We start from the raw sequence: 17,645 nt of genomic DNA, 5'->3' as shown, positions 1-17,645 counted from the left end.
CCTGCTCCGTGTCCTTCTCCGTGTCCCCCTGCTCCATGTCCCCCTGCTCCGTGTCCTTCTCCGTGTCCCCCTGCTCCATGTCCCCCTGCTCCGTGTCCTTCTCCGTGTCCCCCTGTTCCATGTCCCTCTGCTCCATGGCCCCCTGTTCTGTGTCCCCTGTTCTGTGTCCCCCTGTTCTGTGTCCCCCTGTTCTGTGTCTCCCTGCTCCGTGCCCCCCTGGTCTGTGTCCTTCTGCTTCATGTCCCCCTGCTCTGTGTCCTGCTCCGTGTCCCCCAGCTCTTCTCCACACTGAAGGGTCTAGTATCCTCTGCACTCCCTTCCCTAGTCTCCTCAGCAGAAATGAGCTTACTGTCTTCTGCACAGGTACTGCTTCATATTCAGATGCCACTGGGTGCCAGGGGCCACAGAGGTGCTCTGGAGGCTTGTGTACACCCTGGTCCCCCCAGGATGTACACATCCAGCTGTGGCACGTGAGATCTTCCCTGACCAGGCATCGAACCCTCATTCCCTGCATTGCACGGCCGATTCCCAACCACCGGACCACCAGGGAAGTCTCTGGGAACACTACTTGAATGTATGTCTCATATTCAAGCTCTGAATGTGCCAGCCCCCTAGGGGAGTTGTTTGGACAGTCTCTAATACTGTCCACTGGCCATGAAAAGTAGCACTGGAAGGAACATCCATCTGCTTCAGCCTGTGGTCACCTCTCTGACAGTATCCTTGCTTGCACTCTGAGAAATGAAGCTTCTTGAACAAAACGTTTTTCATTTGTGTATTTGGGTTTTCTGTGGGTTTCTGCTTGCTTTCTTGAATGTCTCCAGACTTCTACTGTGTGAAGGACCAAGCCAAGGACTAATCTCTTTTTTCTGGAGAGATTAGGGTTTCCTTGAAGGATGTCTTTAAACCAGGTGTGAGCTCCAGGCCCCTGGAGCCGATCCATCTCTAATGCTTGAGGGGCTGTTGCCACTGTGATCCTGAGTATCCAAACTGTCTCTGCCTTATAGCCCAGCTCCTGTGGAGATGGTGGGCCTGAAGCTTCGCCGGCCAGCTTTTGGCGATGATATTGACCTCAATGCCACCTTTAATGTGGACACTCCCCCAACCCAGCCCTCCAGCACCCAGCATGGCCTTGCCAAGAGGCTCTTCCCTGAGAAGGCACAGTAAGTGGTAGTCCCCCGCCCTTCCACAGCCTGGAGGGGGGATGGCTAAGAGATCTCTGAAGGTCCTGTGCTAATAGCTCTGAGTGGCTGATGGGGCACTGAGGGTCACCTGGGTTTGGACATGAATCTGGTTCCAGCCACCTCTTCTTCCCTCTCCTGAGTACTTCCCTCTCCTGAGCCCTTCTCTTGCTTATCTCATTAATCCTCACATCTCTCTCTTGCAGTTCTCCTGTTCAGGACATTCCCAAGAAGATAACCAAAGGCCCCAGGCAGGTAAGGCCCCTGAAGAAGTTCAGGCAGTCACTCTCCATCCTTGGCCAGGACTGAGTATGAAGCTGGTATTCTGAGAGGTCAGGGTCTTGCTGGAGCCCTCTCACTCCTGGAGGACCCTGGGAACCCTACTGCCTGTCCTTCCTGCCCCCGGATGAGGCACCAGAGATCCTGATCCTGTTCCCACATGCCTCCCACCCCCCTCTTTGCTGCCACCTGTCTCATTGAGCCTGGCCTGGGGTCTCCTCTGCAGGAGTCCCAGCTCTCACTGGGGGGCCAGCGCTGTCTGGGGGAGCCTGATGAGGAGCTGGCTAACGCATTCCCCGTCTTCATCCGGAATGCTCTCCTGGGCCAGAAACAGACCAAGAGGGTCAGGGCAGAGCCCTGCCGCAGCACAGATGCAGTGAGTGTGGTTTCCCACAAGGGAAAAGTGTCTGCCTTCTTGCAGGTGGGGCTGGGTGGCCCTCGCTCATTAGGCCAGCCCACTCACCTCTTCCTTCTGCTTTAGGTAAGGATTGGCTTCGATGGACTTGGAGGCCGAACAAAATTTATCCAGCCTGTATCCTTATTTTGTGGTGTTGGGCTGAGCTAAGCTATGGTGCCCACATCATCCCTCACCTGTACCCCCAGACCCCAGCTTACTGGTGGCTGCAGTCCCAGGTGGGCAGAGCCAGACCTTGCCCCGTGTAGCAGCGCTGCCCACCCCCAAGGCTGAGCCCTGCGTTCCAGTCCTCTCTGTGGGCCTCTTCCTTGACATTTCCTTCAGACTGACACAACTATGATCCGCCCACTGCCAGTTAAACCAAAGTCCAAGGGCAGGGCTAGGCAGAAACTGGGGGCCAGGACAGCACCCACCCCCTCCCAGGCCACGCTGGACAATTTCCTGTGGTAGTGAAAACAGTGAGTCTGATCGGTGGCCAGATACATGTCTCTGACTTACAGGCCAAGGACTGGTGACTGGCTTGGCAGAGGGTTTGGCAGGCATGGCCCCTCTTCTAGGACCAGCCCAGTAGACAAGGATAAATAAGAAGATGGGGGTGAAAGTGGGGCCCAGAAACCTACTTTTCCTGCACACACTCTGCCCCACCTCCATCATAGTGGGTCTCCCTGTGGGGGCTGACGTGATCAGCTCAGTGTTCTGCCGGCAGGGCTTGCCCCTTGTTCCAGACTTCCGTTTATAGCCATGATCAGATGTGGCTGGGCTACTTCTGGCCCTCAGACCGGGGTCTTTTGTTGACTGTAAGCACCAAAGTCTTGAGGCTTCTCAGGCCGCCTCGGCCCGCCCAGGCTTCTGCCTGCTTCTGACTTGCTGTTGGCATGGCCTGGGCCAGGCAGGGCAGGAGATGGTCAGTGGTAGCAGGGAGAGGAGGGGGGAGATTTCTATGTGAAATAAAAAAGATACAGTCTTTTCTTCCTGGCTCTGGGAGGGTAAATTTGCACTCACTTCAAAAAACTGACTTGCATGATTTTCTAAAGGGGCACCTTCACCTAGACCCAGACCCAGAAATTCCACCCTTAGGCATGTGCCCTCTCAAAGGGCACAGGGAGACTCAACAAGAGCGATTTATCACCTAGCTTTGTCCACAGTTTGTAACCTGGGCACAGTGCAAGGCCATAAGCAGGAAAGCAAATGGGTGAACCAATGTCTAGACACACAGGGAACTCACAGCAAGCACAAGTGACCTGTCACAACCCCTTCTTCACCTTTCAACTCTACCAGCCAAATTGCTAGTTTCTGCGGCTTGGCTTCAAGAACACTTTCTCCCAGAAGACTTCTCTTTTAAGTCCTAACTTGGGTGAGGACTTGGGCTTCCCTAGTGGCTCAGCTGGTAAAGAATCTGCCTTGCAAGGCAGGAGACCTAGGTTCAATCCCTGGGTCAGGAAGATCCCTTGGAGAAGGAAATGGCAACCCACTCCAGTATCCTTGCCTGGAAAATCCCATGGACAGAGGAGTCTGGTGGGCTACAGTCCATGGGGTCGCAAAGAATCGGACACAACTGAGTATCTGAGCATGTTAGGTGAGGACCCCTAAACTTCCCTCTCTCGTTACTGGGTGGGTGTTCACCTGTTTCTGCACATTTCAGCATGAACCTGGCACAAGAGAGATTGCTTCAGACTGAGAGTGCCCGTCTGCTCCCCCGCAGGTGTGTGGGAGCCTGGGGCTTCTTGGGGGGGACGTGATCGTGATGCTCTTGGTTATGGGAGTTGGACTCCTCTGGTGCTGCCTTGAGCCAAGGATGGTTAGGGAGGGGAAGTGCAGCATCAAATTAAGGGTGCAGTGGCTGGCTAATAGCTTTCTTATGGATCAGTAATCAATTAGAATTAAAAACCGAGAAACAAAAAGAAGAAAATATAATAACATTAAAAACCCAGTACCATTTACATTAGCACCAAGAAAGAAGAAGAAAGGAAACAAAATATTTATGTATAAATCTAACAAAATATGTTCAAGATTTCTGAGGGAAAACTACAAAGCTCTAGGTCTATACGTACAATGGAACATTATTTAGCCTTAAAAAAAATTCTGAAACATGCTATAATGTAAATGAATCTTGAAGACACTAAGCTATGTGCAATAATCCAGGGGCAAAGGACAAATTCTGTAGGATTCCATGTGTATGAGATACCAAGAGTAGTCAGATTCACAGAGACAGAATGGTTATTGCCAAGGATGCGAGGGAGGGAATGGAAAGTTACTGTCTAATGGGTTGCGAGTTCAGTTTGAGAAGTTGAAATTCTGGACATGAATGGTGGTGTTGGCACAGCGTGCATGTCTGTAATGCTACTGGACTGTATATTTTAAAACATTAAATTTCGTCTTATGTATATTTTCTCACAATAAAAACAAAGGACCAAAATTCTGGTACATGCTACAACCTGGATGAATGTTGTAAAGATATGCTAAGTGAAAGAAACCAGACACAAAAGGGCAAATATCTTATGATTCCGCCTATATTCATTATCTTCAGTAGGCAAAATCATGGAGACAAAGTACAATAGAAGCTGCTAGGAAACAGGATGGAAGATGGATGGAGTTATTTTTTAATGGGTACAGTGTTTCTCCTTGGGCTAAAGTTGTGGAAATAGTTTTGTGGTTATACAACACTGTGAATGTACTTCATGCCATTGACTTGTACATATTTAAAAATGATTCCGACCAGGCTGTCCAGTGGTTAATACTCTGTGCTCCCACTGTCAAGGGCATGGGTCCGATCCCTGGTCAGGAAACTAAGTTCTTGCATGCCACGTGGTGTGGCCAAAATATAAACAAAATTAAACATTAAAAATGAAAATGGTTAAAACCACAATTTTTAAAATCCATCTATTTTAATGAGAGTGAAAAAAAATTCAGGACTGGATATTGAATGTCATCAAATGTCTTTTGGTATCTGTTGAAGACACCACTTACTTCAGAATCTGGCCCTGGTTTCTGTACCTAGTACATATAACACATCCAATGAATGTTTATTGACTGGGAAAACCCCCGAATTGCCTACCACTTTACACCCGCTAGGATGGGTATAATTTGCAAAAAAAGGAAAAACCAGTGGGACTATGTTGTGGAGAAATAAAAACTTACATACATTGCTGGTAGAAAATAGTTTGTTGGTCTGTCAAAAACTTAAACGTATTGCCATATGACCCAACAATGCTACTCCTAGGTATATACCCAAAGAAATAGAAAACAGGTGCTCAAATACTTGTTCAAGAATAATCATGTAGCACTATTCATAATATTCCAAAAGTGTTAACAATTCAAATGTCAACCAGTGACTGGATAATGTCTTCCCTGGTAGCTCAGCTGGTAAAGAATCCACCTGCAGTGCGGGAGACCTGGGGTTGATCCCCAGGTTGGGAAGATCCGCTGGAGAAGGAAACGGCTACCCACGCCAGTATTCTGGCCTGGAGAATTCCACTGACTATATATAGGGTTGCTGAGTAACAAACTGTGATATGTGCCTCTCGTAGAATATTATTCAGCAACAAAAAGGAATGATGTCCTGAGACATGCTACAATTTGGATTACCCTCAAAAAGATTGTAAGTGAAAACAGATACCAAAGGTCACACTTTGTACGATTCCTTTTATATAAAATACACAGAATAGGCAAATCCCTAGTGACAGAAAGCATGTATGTTTGCCAGGCGATAGAATGGGGGTATGTAGCAATTATCCAAGGTAGTTTTCTTTTGGTGGGTGATGAGGTTTTGAAAGTAGAGATGGTGATTGCACAACATTGTCAATACACTAAATCCCACTAAATTGTATACTTTAAAATGGTTATTTTAATGATGTATAGGTTTTACCTTAATTTTTTTAAAAAAAGGATTTTTGATAGCACTTGGTTTAACTATTGTGGAGTTTTGTGGGGAACTGTGGTCCATCCTCTAGAGAACTGGCCCTGGGTCCCTAAGAAGGCAGAAGGAGACATCTGTGGGGAGGGTAGCCCCTCTTTTCTATTTTTTGTAACTTCCTCTGAATCTATAATTATTTTAAAATATAAAGGACACAGGATCATAACTGCCCCTAGTCTTCAGAGACTGACAACCCTGTTTGAGTCCTGGGACGCATCAGTGAGAGATCCTGACTGGCCACCTGGGGCTGCCAACTGTCCCGGCTGTGCAATGTGGGCAGAGGGGAATCCCTGATCCCGGAGGAGATGACTCCAGGACACGCAGGCACTCCCAACAGTGCTAGGCTGCACCCCAAGTCTAGGGTGAGCCCTGGATATGGGCAGCGTAGCCCATGAGCTCTCTCAGCCTCTGAAATGGGGCTGGCTCTGCCCTCTAGGGTCTCTAAGTCTCTGTGTGTGGACAGGAGGCCAGGTGAGCCCTCAGGACAAGGGCCTCCCCACCAGTCCTCTGGGCAGGAAGCCCACCAGTCCTCTGGGCAGGAAGCCCATTCAGATAGGGACCCCTGAAGGGGATAGGAGCTTGCAGTTTAGGACATCTAGGGAGCTACAGGAGACCACAGGGATCCCTCCCATGGCCCTACCCTCTTTCTTCCTTAAGAGAAATACCTGCTCTCCCAGAGGAAAACAGATCCGGGAATTCTCTCCCCACTTGCCAGTGCCCTCGGGCTGCCAGAAGTCTGCCAAGCCAGGCTGTGCGGGACAGGCTGCAGGCAGGACCACAACCCCGTTCAGTTTCACTTTCACTTTTGCTTTACCCGAAATGACAGAGGAACCAGGAAGAAAGCTGCCAGCTGCATCTTTCATTTCTGAGCCTTAGCTCCTGTTTGCACTGGCTGGGCACTGGCTCCTGCTGGCACTGCCTCCTGTCTACAAGCCCTGCAGCCCCGGGCGTCAGGATGGATACCCTGGAGACCTCCAAGTCGCTGGATAAGGAGCTATACTCGCGGCAGCTGTGAGGCTCAAGGTGGGGAGGAGAGCAGGGTAGCCTTCTAACCCCTGATTTCCAATTGCCTGCTCTCTTTCTTCCTGCCCACAGGTATGTGCTGGGCTTGCCGGCCATGCGGAAAATTCAGGGAGCCAAGGTGCTGCTGTCTGGCCTGCAGGGCCTGGGGGCTGAGGTGGCCAAAAACTTGGTCCTGATGGGTGTGGGCAGCCTCACTCTCCATGATCCCCATCCTACTTGCTGGTCTGACCTGGCTGCCCAGGTGAGGCTCCTGGGGGGGCTGTGGGTTTCTAGACTACGGTAGGGGTGGGGCCCAGGAAAAAACTCCTTGCTAAAGCCAGTCTGGGCATCTCTTTAGTTTCTGCTCTCAGAGCAGGACTTGGGAAGGAGCAGGGCTGAGGCCTCTCAAAAACTTCTGGCTGAGCTCAATGGAGCCGTTCAGGTGTGCGTTTATACGGGCGACATCACCGAGGACCTGCTGCTGGATTTCCAGGTGCCCTCCCAGCCCTACTCTCCAGGCCAACCTCCCCCACCCCCAGCCCTTAGCAGCAGGGTAGGCTCGAAGTGGTTCTGGCCCTACTGATCTCATGAGGTCCACTCAGGTGGTGGTGCTGACCGCCTCAAGGCTGGAGGAGCAGCTGAGAGTGGGCACCTTGTGCCACAAGCACGGAGTCTGCTTCCTGGTGGCGGACACCCGAGGCCTCGTGGGGTGAGATGGCTCGCCCAGCCTGCCACATCACAGGCAGCAAGCGATCCCAGTTCCAGGCTTGCTCCAGAGCCCCTCCACCCAACCCCAGGGCTGTCCCCACTTTCCCCTCATGATCACAGTCCCCAGTCCCATTCGTCTGCTTCCTCTACCCCAGCCTCCAGACTTGCTCAGTACATCTTTCAAACTCCAGTTTCCAAGCCTCTCCCAGCACTTTCCCCCCAATTCCTCGGGGCTTGCCCTAGTGCCTGTTACCCTTCACCACAACCGTGGCGGTTAAACACTGAGTCAGCTCAGTGACCCCTGCCACCATGCCACAGGCAGTTGTTTTGTGACTTCGGTAAGAACTTCACTGTGCAGGACCCCACGGAGGCGGAACCCCTGATGGCCACCATCCAGCACATCTCCCAGGTGGGTGCTGGGGTCGGGGGGGCACTACCCCTACTAAGGAGCCTGTGAAAGGCAGGGTAGGCCCCCCTGAGCAGGCTGCCTCTCATCACAGGGCTCCCCTGGCATTCTCACTCTGAGAGAAGAGGCTGATGCCCACCACTTCCACACAGGGGATTGGGTGACTTTCTCAGGCATTGAGGGCATGGTGGAGCTCAACGGCTGTGATCCTCGGCCTCTCCATGTGCGGGGTAGGTCAACCCCACTCCAGGCTCAGCACCCAGGCCCCTGTGGGAGTGGACACAGCCTGGTTTTTGGAGATAAGGTCTCTCTCTACCTTCCTCAGGGCAGAGCCACATTGAGAATTTTGTTTTGTTTTAATTATTTATTTGGCTGCCTCGGGTCTTAGTGGCAGCGTGTGGCGTCCTCCATGGCTCTAGCTATGGCCTGCAGGCTTAGTTGCTCCGTGGCATTTGGGATCTATATTTCCTGACCAGGGATTGAATCTACGTCCCCTGCATCACCAGGCGGATTCTTAACTAACTGGACCACCAGGGAAGTCCCACCTTGAGAATGCTGAGGCAAGACAGGATGGGCTGTGGGGAGCTACTCAGGTTCAGAGGTCATGCTGACTAGGCTCAATCTTCCCCAGAGGACGGGACCTTGGAGATTGGAGACACAACAGCTTTCTCTTGTTACTTACGTGGCGGGGCTGTCATTGAGGTCAAGAGAGCCAAGACTGTCAGCCACGTGAGTGCAAGGTCATCTGGGGTTGGGTGCCTCGAGAGGCCCACAGGGTTCTGGATCTGACCCTAAATTGAGTGCCCCCTGAAGGAACCCCTGGACGCAGCCCTCCTTCAGCCCCGTGTGGTGGCCCAGAGTCCCCAGGAAGTTCACCGTGCCCGCTGCCTGCATCAGTCCTTCCGCTCACTGCACAAGTTCCAGCAGCTCCATGGCCGCCCTCCCAAGCCTTGGGATCCTGTGAGTGGCCCCGATGCCCCTCTCCCTAGCCTCTGTCTTAATGGGGCCTCACCTACCAGGAGGTGACAGTGACTATCTTACGGATCCAAGTTTGAACCCAGAAGCAGTGTCCCACTCATATAAAGAAGACACGATGGGCTGTGGGGAGCTGATAAACACTTATCTCTAGACCAGCTGTTCTGAGTTGCTCAGTCATGACTCTTTGTGACCCCATGGACTGTAGCCTGCCAGGCTCCTCTGTCCATAGGGATTCTCCAGGCCAGAATCCTGGAGTGGGTTGCCCTGCCCTCCAGGGGATCTTCCCAACCGAGGAATCAAACCCAGGTCTGCTGCATTGCAGGCAGATTCTTTACCATCTGAGCCAGCAGGGAAGCCCTAGACCAGAGGCTGAATTCATGAAGGGGCCAAGCACAAAGCCTGGGGACTTATGCCACTCCTCACCCCTCAGATCTGGCCTGGCAGCTGCTCCCAGGTTGGGGGAGCCTCCAGGGCCATTGTCTGGCACCAGGCATCGCCTAGTGGGGCCTTCCCACTCAGGCTTCTGCTTCTTCTGTGGAACAGGGGGAATGGCTGCCTGAAGGATTCAAATGTGGGGTGGAGCTCAGGGTGGGTCTGCTTTAACATAATTCTACCCGCTAGGTTGATGCAGAGATGGTGGTGGACCTGGCCCAGGCCATGGGACCACTGAAGGGGACAGAAGGAGAGCCTCTAGAAGAGCAGCTGGATGAGTCTCTGGTGCGGACAGTTGCCCTGAGCAGTGCTGGTGACTTGAGCCCCATGGCAGCCGTGCTGGGTGCTGTGGCTGCCCAGGAAGTGCTGAAGGTGGGCACAGGCAGAGACAGTGCGGGGCTGGGAAGGGTGCAGAGGTCACTGTGGATGCCACTGTGGATGCCACAGGGTGCCCAACACTAGAGAGCAGCCTTAGGAGCTTCACCAACCTGGGTGCAGCCCTCAGCCAGGATCTCAAGGGATTAGGAAGGTGCCAAGAGTCCCCAGACTAAAGCTCTGACTTACAGGCGATTTCTGGCAAGTTTATGCCCCTGGACCAGTGGCTGTACTTCGATGCCCTGGATTGCCTTCCAGAAGATGGGGACCCCTTTCCCAACCCTGAGGACTGTGCACCGGTGAGAACGTGTGGTAGGGATGCAAGCCTTAGCTAAACTCAGGACACAGGGAGAAACGTGAAGAATAGTCCTGAGGTCCTGACCTGGAAAACTGGGAGTGAGAGGGAGACCCAGCACAGGCCGGTGGTCGTCATCGAGCCCTGTCTGTATTCCCTAGAGACGCTGCCGCTATGATGGGCAAACCGCAGTGTTTGGGGCGGATTTTCAGGAGAAGTTGAGCCACCAGCACTACCTCCTGGTGAGCCACGTGGTGAGGTTGGGAGTGTGCGGAGGGGTGAGGCCTTGCCCTCTGGCTAAGGTTGCTCCTGCCTGCCGGCAGGTGGGTGCTGGCGCTGTCGGCTGCGAGCTGCTCAAAGGCTTTGCCCTGATGGGCCTGGGGGCCGGGGGCAGTGGGGGTGTGACCGTTGCCGACATGGACCATGTGGAGCTCTCCAACCTCAGCCGGCAGTTCCTCTTCAGGTCCCAGGACGTTCACGTGAGTGTCGACCCTTCCCCACACCCACGTCCTGGACTGTCCTCCCACAGTACCCCCCTCCCCACCCCCAACATCTTCCTGCTTTCTTCTCAGAGGCAAAAGGCAGAGGTGGCTGCAGAGGCCACTCGCCGCCTGAACGCAGACTTGCAGGTTACCCCACTCAACCTCCAGCTGGATCCCACTACAGAGCACATCTTTGGGGACGACTTCTTCTCCGGTGTGGATGGCGTGGCTGCTGCCCTGGACACTTTTGAAGCCCGTGAGTGCCCAGCCTCAGAACTCACTCTTGTCTGAGTGCCAGCCCCACTTCTGACCCTCTGCCTCCCTTGCCAGGGGACTACGTAGCTGCTCGTTGCACCCACTTTCTGAAACCACTCCTGGAGGCAGGCACCACAGGCACCCGGGGTAGCGCTGGCGTGTTCATACCGCACGTGACTGAGAACTACAAAGCCCCCTCTGATGCAGCTTCTGAAGATGCCCCCGACCCTGTCTGCACCGTGCGGTACATTCCTGCCACAACCGAGCACACCGTGCAGGTGGGAGGCACCCCGGAGACTCCTACCTGCCTGGCTCAGTCCTCTGCCCCAGACCCATTTCCTAACTGCCACCTCATGGCTTCTCCCTCCCCTACAGTGGGCCAAGGGTGAGTTTGACGATCTTTTCTGTGAGTCTGCCAAGACCATCAACAGCCACCCACAGTAAGACCCCTGACAAGGGCGAATGGGAGTCCATGGTTCCTAACACCAAGAGGCTCAGGGCTTAGCCTCAAGCTTTCCCAACCGTCCGCAGAGCACTCTCATCTCCAGAAGACTTGGTTAAGTCACAGAAGCAGCCCCTGCTGCAGACAATGCGGGGTGTCCTGACAGAGCGTCCACAGACCTGGCGAGACTGCGTGCTGTGGGCCCTTGGCCACTGGCAGCTCCGCTTCCATTATGGCATCACACAGCTGCTGAGGACCTACCCACCTGACAAAGTGGGTGGCCGGGGGCCAGGAGGCTGAGGGCTTGGGGGCGACCGGACTGAGCCCAGCAGCCTCTGTGTTTCCCTAGGTGCAGGAGGATGGAACTCCATTCTGGTCGGGTCCCAAACAGTGTCCCCAGCCCTTGGAGTTTGATGCCAGCCAAGTGAGTGGGGTCCCTTGGCAGCCCTGAGATGGAAATGTGGCCCCTCAGGGCAGAGGTGGGCACCTCTGTGTTTTGTAGCAATGCCGAGACGCTGAGAGGGAGACAGCCACATCTGTGCACCTGTGGGTGTCCACATGGGAGGCGGAGGCAGGCCCTCCAACAGATCTTCAAGTGGGCGCTGACCCCCGCCGCACGCACCCACACACGCTCACTCAGGCCCATGAGCCTCTGGGTCTCATTGCAGGATACACACCTCCTTTACGTGCTGGCAGCTGCCAACCTGTATGCCCAGATGCATGGGCTGCCTGGCTCACAGGACCAGACTGCGCTCAGGGGACTACTGAATTTGCTGCCACTGCCTGACCCCCAGGACTTGGACCGCATTTTTGCTAGTGAGCTAGAGCTGGATTTGCCTTCTGGTGAGTTTGGTGAGGTCCCCAGCCCTGACCCCTTTATGCTGCCATCCAAAGGCCTGAGCTTCCTCAGCCTGTGCTGCAGAAGGAAGATGGGTCTGGGGCCCCTGAAGCCAAGTCACAACCTATTAGACCCTCTGACCTTGCTTCTCTCTAGCCTTGAGTTCATCCCCTGGTCCCAGAGTAGGTCCTCTCCCTCCTATTTACCATCCTCCCCACCCCATTCCCTTGGCCAACTCTCAGCAAAGGAAAAAAACTCCACAAACCACTGGGCCCTGGGGAGCAACTAGCTGTGCCCCCCCAGATGAGGACAGGGTCACCTAGGTATGCGTGTGTGTGTGCAGGCACACATACGTGAGGGCTAGGGCTGCCAGAGAAGAGATTGCACCATCCATCAAGGGGTCTCCCTGAAACTGGTAAGTGGTAGACTTGGCAGGGACCAAGGACAGGCAGGCAGGCTCAAGAAGAGTACAGGACTTGGGGGCTAAGGACTGTTTTAACCCTCCTCCTCCTCCCAACAGGCTGTAAGCAACTGCATGAAGACCTGAAGACCTGGAGCAAGGGTCCTCCCCTTGAACCCTTGACATTCGAGAAGGTCGGAGCCCAAGTGGGAGTGAAGGGCTGGGCCAGAGAGGTTGATGGGGAAGGTCAAGAGCTAAGTAGGTAGTTTTGAAGTCCCTGGGCCTGAGTTTTCCTCCCTGAAGGAACCCAGAAGCAGCTCAGCTTCCCTGAGCCTCCGTCTCCTTACCTGTTAAATGGGGCGATGTGAGCCTCCACCACACAGAATCGTGTGAAGACCTGTGCAGCAGCACAGGTTCGGGGCACTGGGACAGTGCTCATACGACTGTGCCTTGGGTCTCATAGGACAATGACAGCAACTTCCACGTGGATTTTGTGGTGGCAGCGGCCAGCCTGAGAGCTCAGAACTATGGGATCCCAGTGGCTAGCCACGCCGAGGTAACCTGCCCCTTGGGGCTCAGGCCTGGAGGTGGCGGGTCAAACCCTAGCCTTAGGCCTTGGGCCGAGATCAGATCTCCTGTCCTTGGCAGACCAAGCGAATTGTGGGCCGGATTATCCCAGCCATTGTCACCACTACAGCGGCTGTGGCTGGCCTGGTGGGCTTGGAGCTGTACAAGGTGGTGGGCGGACCACGGCCCCGCCATGCCTTTCGCCACAGCTATCTGCACCTGGCTGAAAACTACTTTAGCCGCTGGGTACCTAAGGCCCCAGACATCCAGAAGGTGAGCCCTGGACACCTCACCTGTACCAGACCTGAGTTTTCCCTGCACCTCCCCAAACAGGCCCTACTCCAGCTTCAGGCTCTCATGGGACGCAGACTCTGGGGGAGTCCTCAAGACTTCCTTCAGCCGCCTCCCTGCTGCACAGCCAGGCTGGGACCTGTCAGACACAGGAAGCAGCCGTCAGCCACCCCCAACCCCCAACCCTCCGGGTCTGGGGGAGCTGCAGCTTTAACTCATTAGTGGAGCCAGACATCCATCCCCCACCATCCCCGCCTTCCCTGAGGGGGAGGAGGGACTAGGGCCCAAGCCCTAAACAGAGCCTAACGTCAGGCTGCCAGGCATGGGGATCCTCGCCTGCCCCCCTCAACTGAGTTAAAGGGCACTGAGCTCACCAGCATGGGTATGGGGGTGTGCAACCCTGTCACAGGGTGTGCATTCCTGTCACAAGTGTGAGGGCACCTGGGTCTGGGCATCCCTGGCCCCGTGGTGTGTGGCCATGGAGGGAGCATGCTTGCACATCTGTGTGCCAGAGGAGACTGCAGGGCCCTTTCATGATGTGGGCCTGCATGGCTTTGCCTGTGAGTACACGTGTGGGCTTGTGTGCATGTGTTCCTTCAAGTGTTGGGCTGTGAATGCTCCGGCTGTGTGCCCAGGCTCTGCAAAAGTTGGCATTTCCTTGGGGACACAGGAGAGGGTCTGGAGAGAATTCTCTCACCAGGGCAGAGGGGAGAGGTCATGGGCCGGCACTGGGCTTAGGCTGAGCAGCCCTGGGGTCCCTCAGGGCACAGCACACAGAGCCCCTTTGTGAGGGCCCCTCCTCTAGCTAGAACACAAGCTGCCTTTGTCTATGGAGGAGGGGGAAGGGAGGAGAAGGGTCCCCCACATCACTTCTGGTCCTGTCTCAGCTTGACCTCACTGTTTTCTGGGGAGCTGGCAGAACCCCTCTAGTCTTGGTCCCTGGCTGCCTGCCACCCTTATGTCCTCAGCTCTGGGTACCAGAACCCCAAGACTCAAGAAACAAGGAACAAAGGGACAGGAAGAGAGTCCTCTGTTGACTGTGTCCCCAGTGAAGTCACTGTGCCCCTCACCCATGTGTCTATGAGAAAGTCCAAGGCCCTGGTGGTAAAGGACTAGGGGACCGGATGTACCCGCCCCCACCCTCTCTTCCAGCCTTACGTTTGAGGAACAGGCAGCTTTATCAGAGGTTGCAGCAGCCCTGCTTCTGCTTCCTCGCTTCCTCAGGAAGCATTGCCCCCCCCAACACACACACACACACACACACACACAGCCTGTGTGATGGATCGCCTGTTTCCCTGTGCGGGGGGCCCCATAGCCCCATTTCCTGTCCCAGCACAGGCCAGGAGGGTGTTGAGATTCTGGGCCCAGATCCCACGTTCCATCTCCACCCCCTGGCTTCTGCTTCCTGCCTCTAGTCCAGCTCCTCCCCTAGGAAAGGGGCCATAAGCTGTTGGCAACTGGGGCAGGGAGAGGGTGTGTGTGTGTAAGAAGCTTCTCACTCCTCCCCACTGCCACCCCCCAGTTCCATCACCTGAAGTGGACCTGTTGGGACCGCTTGGAAGTGCCTGCTGGGCAGCCCGAGAGGACCCTGGAGTCGTTGCTGGCCCACATCCAGGTGTGCCCCAGTTCTGCCCTGCTCCCAGGCCCTGGCCCTGCTGGCCCCTGACCCGTCTCTCTCTAGGAGCTACAAGGACTGAGGGTGACGACGCTCCTGCATGGGTCGGCCCAACTCTACTCAGCAGGATGGTCTGAGGACAAACAGGCCCAGCACCTGTCCCGCAGGTGAGCCCGCACCTGGCTTTAACCAGGCCCTGGAGGTTGGAGGTGAAGGATGCGCAGCCTCTCCTCTTCCCAGCCCCATTTGGGCCCCTCACACCTTCCTGAAGTTTGCTTTTGCCAAATGGAGCCAGCAAACGGGCTGGGGGTGGGGTAAGGGCCAGGAGCCCTCTAGGAGGGGCCTCTAGGAGCTGCCTGCTTGGCCAGCCCCACCAGCTCCTCCACACCCTCCTCAGCTCCCCTTTCACGGCCCACTCCCAGGGGACTCACAGCTTCCTGCCTCCTGCTCGCCCCGCCAGCCGCTCCTAAAATAGTTTTCAGATGTTTCCTGTCTTGGGCTGCTCCTGCTCCTGGCTTGGGCTCCTTCTGGCCCCCCAGCACCCTGGAGCCCATGCCAGGACACTCTCTGTCACCGCTCACCTATCCAATCTCCCCACCCCCTCCCCCCACGCCAGGGTGACAGAGCTGGTGAAGAAGGCACCTGGGCAGCGGGTGCTGGTATTGGAACTTGGCTACGAGGGCGAGGAGTATGACACTAACTTTCCACGCTTGCACTACAAGCTGTGACAAGGCAGCAGCCCCACCGCCCAGCTCCATCGGGCCCCGCGTCCCAAGCCCACAGCAGACACTCAATAAACACTTGTTGAAGGAAGGTGTTCAGTGGACAGGACGGGTGATGGAGCAGACACATGGCGTGTGACACAGGCGTGACAAGGACCCCTGCAGGGGAGGGAAAAGGCTCTTTCGATTCGCCTGCCTGAGTTGTGCCTTGCAGGGCTGGCGCTGCCTCCTGGAGCCTCAGGGGGTACAGAACCAGGATTGTCCAGAGAAAGGCCTTTATTGTCCCAGGCTGGAGGGCAGGGTCAGAGGTAGCTGACAACATCATTGCAAATGATGGGCTGCCGACTGCGGCAACTCATGAGGGCTGCAAAGCGTGAGACATCCGCAGGTAGTTCGGGTTCTGGGCGAGGTGGGCATGACAGTCGCTTTCCTGCCAGTGCTGCCCGGCGCGCCCTGGCCAGCTGGCGCCGCAGCTGCTCAGAGAGGCCCAGCAGGAACTGGGGGGGCCGAGCACGCACACGGGGCCCACCCCCATTGTCCCCCTCACCCGCTGCCTCGGGCAGCTCCATCCAGTTGTGCACCAAGTCCGCAAAGCAATTGTCCCCCAGCACCAGGGGCTGGCGACTACGACCCCTGCTCAGCAGGGCTGTGGTCCAGTCCTCGGCTTCTAGCCCCCGCCAGTGCTCCAGGCATGCATCTGGGGTGGACTTGGGCCGTGGTCGGTGGACAGGTGGTACCCGGGCCATGGGTGCTCCGCTAGGCTGGGCAACACCACTGGTTGAGAGGCGCTGTCTCCGGGGGGGCCATGCCGAGGGTGCTGGGTGCTGGGGTACGGGCAGCTCTTCCTCTCTCCATGTGCTGCCCGACACCTCTGAGAAGCCGGAGTCCCAGTCCAGGCCGTGCTCCCTGGGGCCCCCCAAGGCTGCACTCCTGTCTCCTGTCACCCCTACTTCGTCATCCTCTTCCTCCACACCACAGACCGAGTCCTCTTCCAACGCATCTGAGGCCCTGAGCTGGTGCTTGAGCCGCACGCCTGGGCGGTGTTTGGGGGGTGGCGGAAGGGGACCAGGCATTGGGGGTGAGCCAGTGTCCCGGCCACACAGCTGTGGAAGAAGAGAGGGCAGAAGTGGTAGGAGCAGTGCTGGTCACTCCGGCCTGCCTGGTCAGGCCAGTTCCAAAACAGAAGGCCCAGGAGGGCTGGGCAGGCCTGCAGGCCTCAGCAGCAAGGCCTCTAGCGGGCACCGGGTCGGCATGGGGCGCTGGCACACGAAGCTCGTGTGGCTCCCATCGGCCGACCTGGTGGCAGTCCGGCAGGCTGCAGCACGCAGAGCCGGGCAAGTTGGTACCCGCCACCAGGGCGGGAGGCAGGGTTGTGGGCCTGCATGGGGAAGTAGGTCTTGCTCAGGGCTGGGGGGCATCCTGTGCCTCTTGAGGGATCCAGCTCCCCAAAGCCCGCAGCCTCTTTCAGAGAAGAAAAGAGCACCTTCCAGGAAGACAAGAGGTACACGCCAGCCTGGAATAAGGGGCATCGGTAGTAGCCCCACCACCTTTTTAGTTCCGTAAAACCCCCTGTTCTGCCCAAGAAGTTTCTCCCCCACAACTTCCTCCGTTGCGCCAGCAGCACGGCCAGCTGGGCGGCTGTTACTTGATGCCCAGCGCAGCTCCCAATCGTCCGAAACCCGACGCGGGCCATCTGGGCCATCTACGCCGTCCCGCCCCCATCCTGTCTTGGATGGGCACTCGGGACAGCTCCCCCCCATCCGAGTGTCGTTCGGGTAGGAAGGCAGCCGAGCACCCCACACAAGTCCTCATGAGCCACGCCCGCCCCCAAGCCTCACCAGTTCCCAGCGCAGCTGGCCCAGGAAACTGTCAAGCCGAGCGCTGTGCATGTCCGTGCCGCAGCCCCCTCCAGGCCTGCCAGTTCCTCTTCAAACTCCAGCGAGAGCGGTGCGGAGAGGGTCCGGCGGGCCGGCCAGCGGCGCCCTTGCCCTCCGCCTGGCTCCGCGGCTCCTCCCTCTCCCCTGCTCTTGCTGCTGCCGCCGCCGCCGCCGC

General features: G+C 56.2%; 4 protein-coding genes across 6 annotated transcripts in view; 3 read left to right on the top strand and 1 right to left on the bottom strand.

The window, feature by feature from the left end:
* Positions 1-4,312, top strand: part of LOC120868246 (TRAF interacting protein) — an 18,274-nt gene extending 13,962 nt beyond the window's left edge. The window contains exons 11-15 of the mRNA XM_040246975.1: positions 1,005-1,160; positions 1,385-1,433; positions 1,684-1,833; positions 1,939-1,989; positions 2,197-4,312. Of these exons, the coding sequence (XP_040102909.1) occupies positions 1,005-1,160; positions 1,385-1,433; positions 1,684-1,833; positions 1,939-1,989; positions 2,197-2,322 (532 nt within the window). The 3' untranslated portion in view covers positions 2,323-4,312. The remainder of the gene's footprint in view (positions 1-1,004; positions 1,161-1,384; positions 1,434-1,683; positions 1,834-1,938; positions 1,990-2,196) is intronic.
* A 1,392-nt stretch (positions 4,313-5,704) lies between these two features.
* UBA7 (ubiquitin like modifier activating enzyme 7) lies at positions 5,705-15,697 on the top strand. 2 transcript variants are annotated; one of them, XM_040246932.1, is made up of 24 exons: positions 5,705-6,796; positions 6,881-7,049; positions 7,146-7,280; positions 7,390-7,496; positions 7,814-7,904; positions 7,996-8,131; positions 8,533-8,630; positions 8,715-8,861; positions 9,501-9,683; positions 9,878-9,985; positions 10,143-10,223; positions 10,305-10,460; positions 10,554-10,719; positions 10,794-10,996; positions 11,094-11,158; positions 11,250-11,433; positions 11,510-11,584; positions 11,829-12,003; positions 12,519-12,592; positions 12,862-12,954; positions 13,047-13,238; positions 14,779-14,871; positions 14,938-15,038; positions 15,488-15,697. In XM_040246932.1, the coding sequence occupies exons 1-24, from the start codon at positions 6,741-6,743 to the stop codon at positions 15,597-15,599; spliced, it is 3,000 nt and encodes a 999-aa protein (XP_040102866.1). In that variant the 5' UTR covers positions 5,705-6,740; the 3' UTR covers positions 15,600-15,697. The 2 variants fall into 2 exon arrangements, with proteins under 2 accessions (XP_040102866.1, XP_040102867.1); XM_040246933.1 differs by lacking the exon at positions 14,779-14,871 and having other exon boundaries at positions 15,488-15,684.
* Positions 15,698-15,851: 154 nt separating this feature from the next.
* INKA1 (inka box actin regulator 1) lies at positions 15,852-17,607 on the bottom strand. Its single transcript, XM_040247006.1, has 2 exons — positions 17,432-17,607; positions 15,852-16,696 (listed from the first exon to the last, which is right to left on the bottom strand). Exons 1-2 carry the CDS (start codon positions 17,480-17,482, stop codon positions 15,896-15,898), a joined length of 852 nt encoding a protein of 283 aa, XP_040102940.1. The 5' UTR covers positions 17,483-17,607; the 3' UTR covers positions 15,852-15,895.
* The window catches only part of IP6K1 (inositol hexakisphosphate kinase 1), a 51,123-nt gene continuing 50,592 nt past the window's right edge, over positions 17,115-17,645 (top strand). For both annotated transcript variants that reach the window (XM_040246981.1, XM_040246979.1), the window contains exon 1: positions 17,115-17,127. The gene's annotated coding sequence lies outside the window, so the exon portion shown is untranslated. The remainder of the gene's footprint in view (positions 17,128-17,645) is intronic.

This window comes from Oryx dammah, unplaced genomic scaffold (assembly GCF_014754425.2).
Source record: "Oryx dammah isolate SB20612 unplaced genomic scaffold, SCBI_Odam_1.1 HiC_scaffold_9, whole genome shotgun sequence".
Taxonomy (NCBI): domain Eukaryota; kingdom Metazoa; phylum Chordata; class Mammalia; order Artiodactyla; family Bovidae; genus Oryx; species Oryx dammah.
This window is presented reverse-complemented; position numbering and strand designations above follow the sequence as displayed.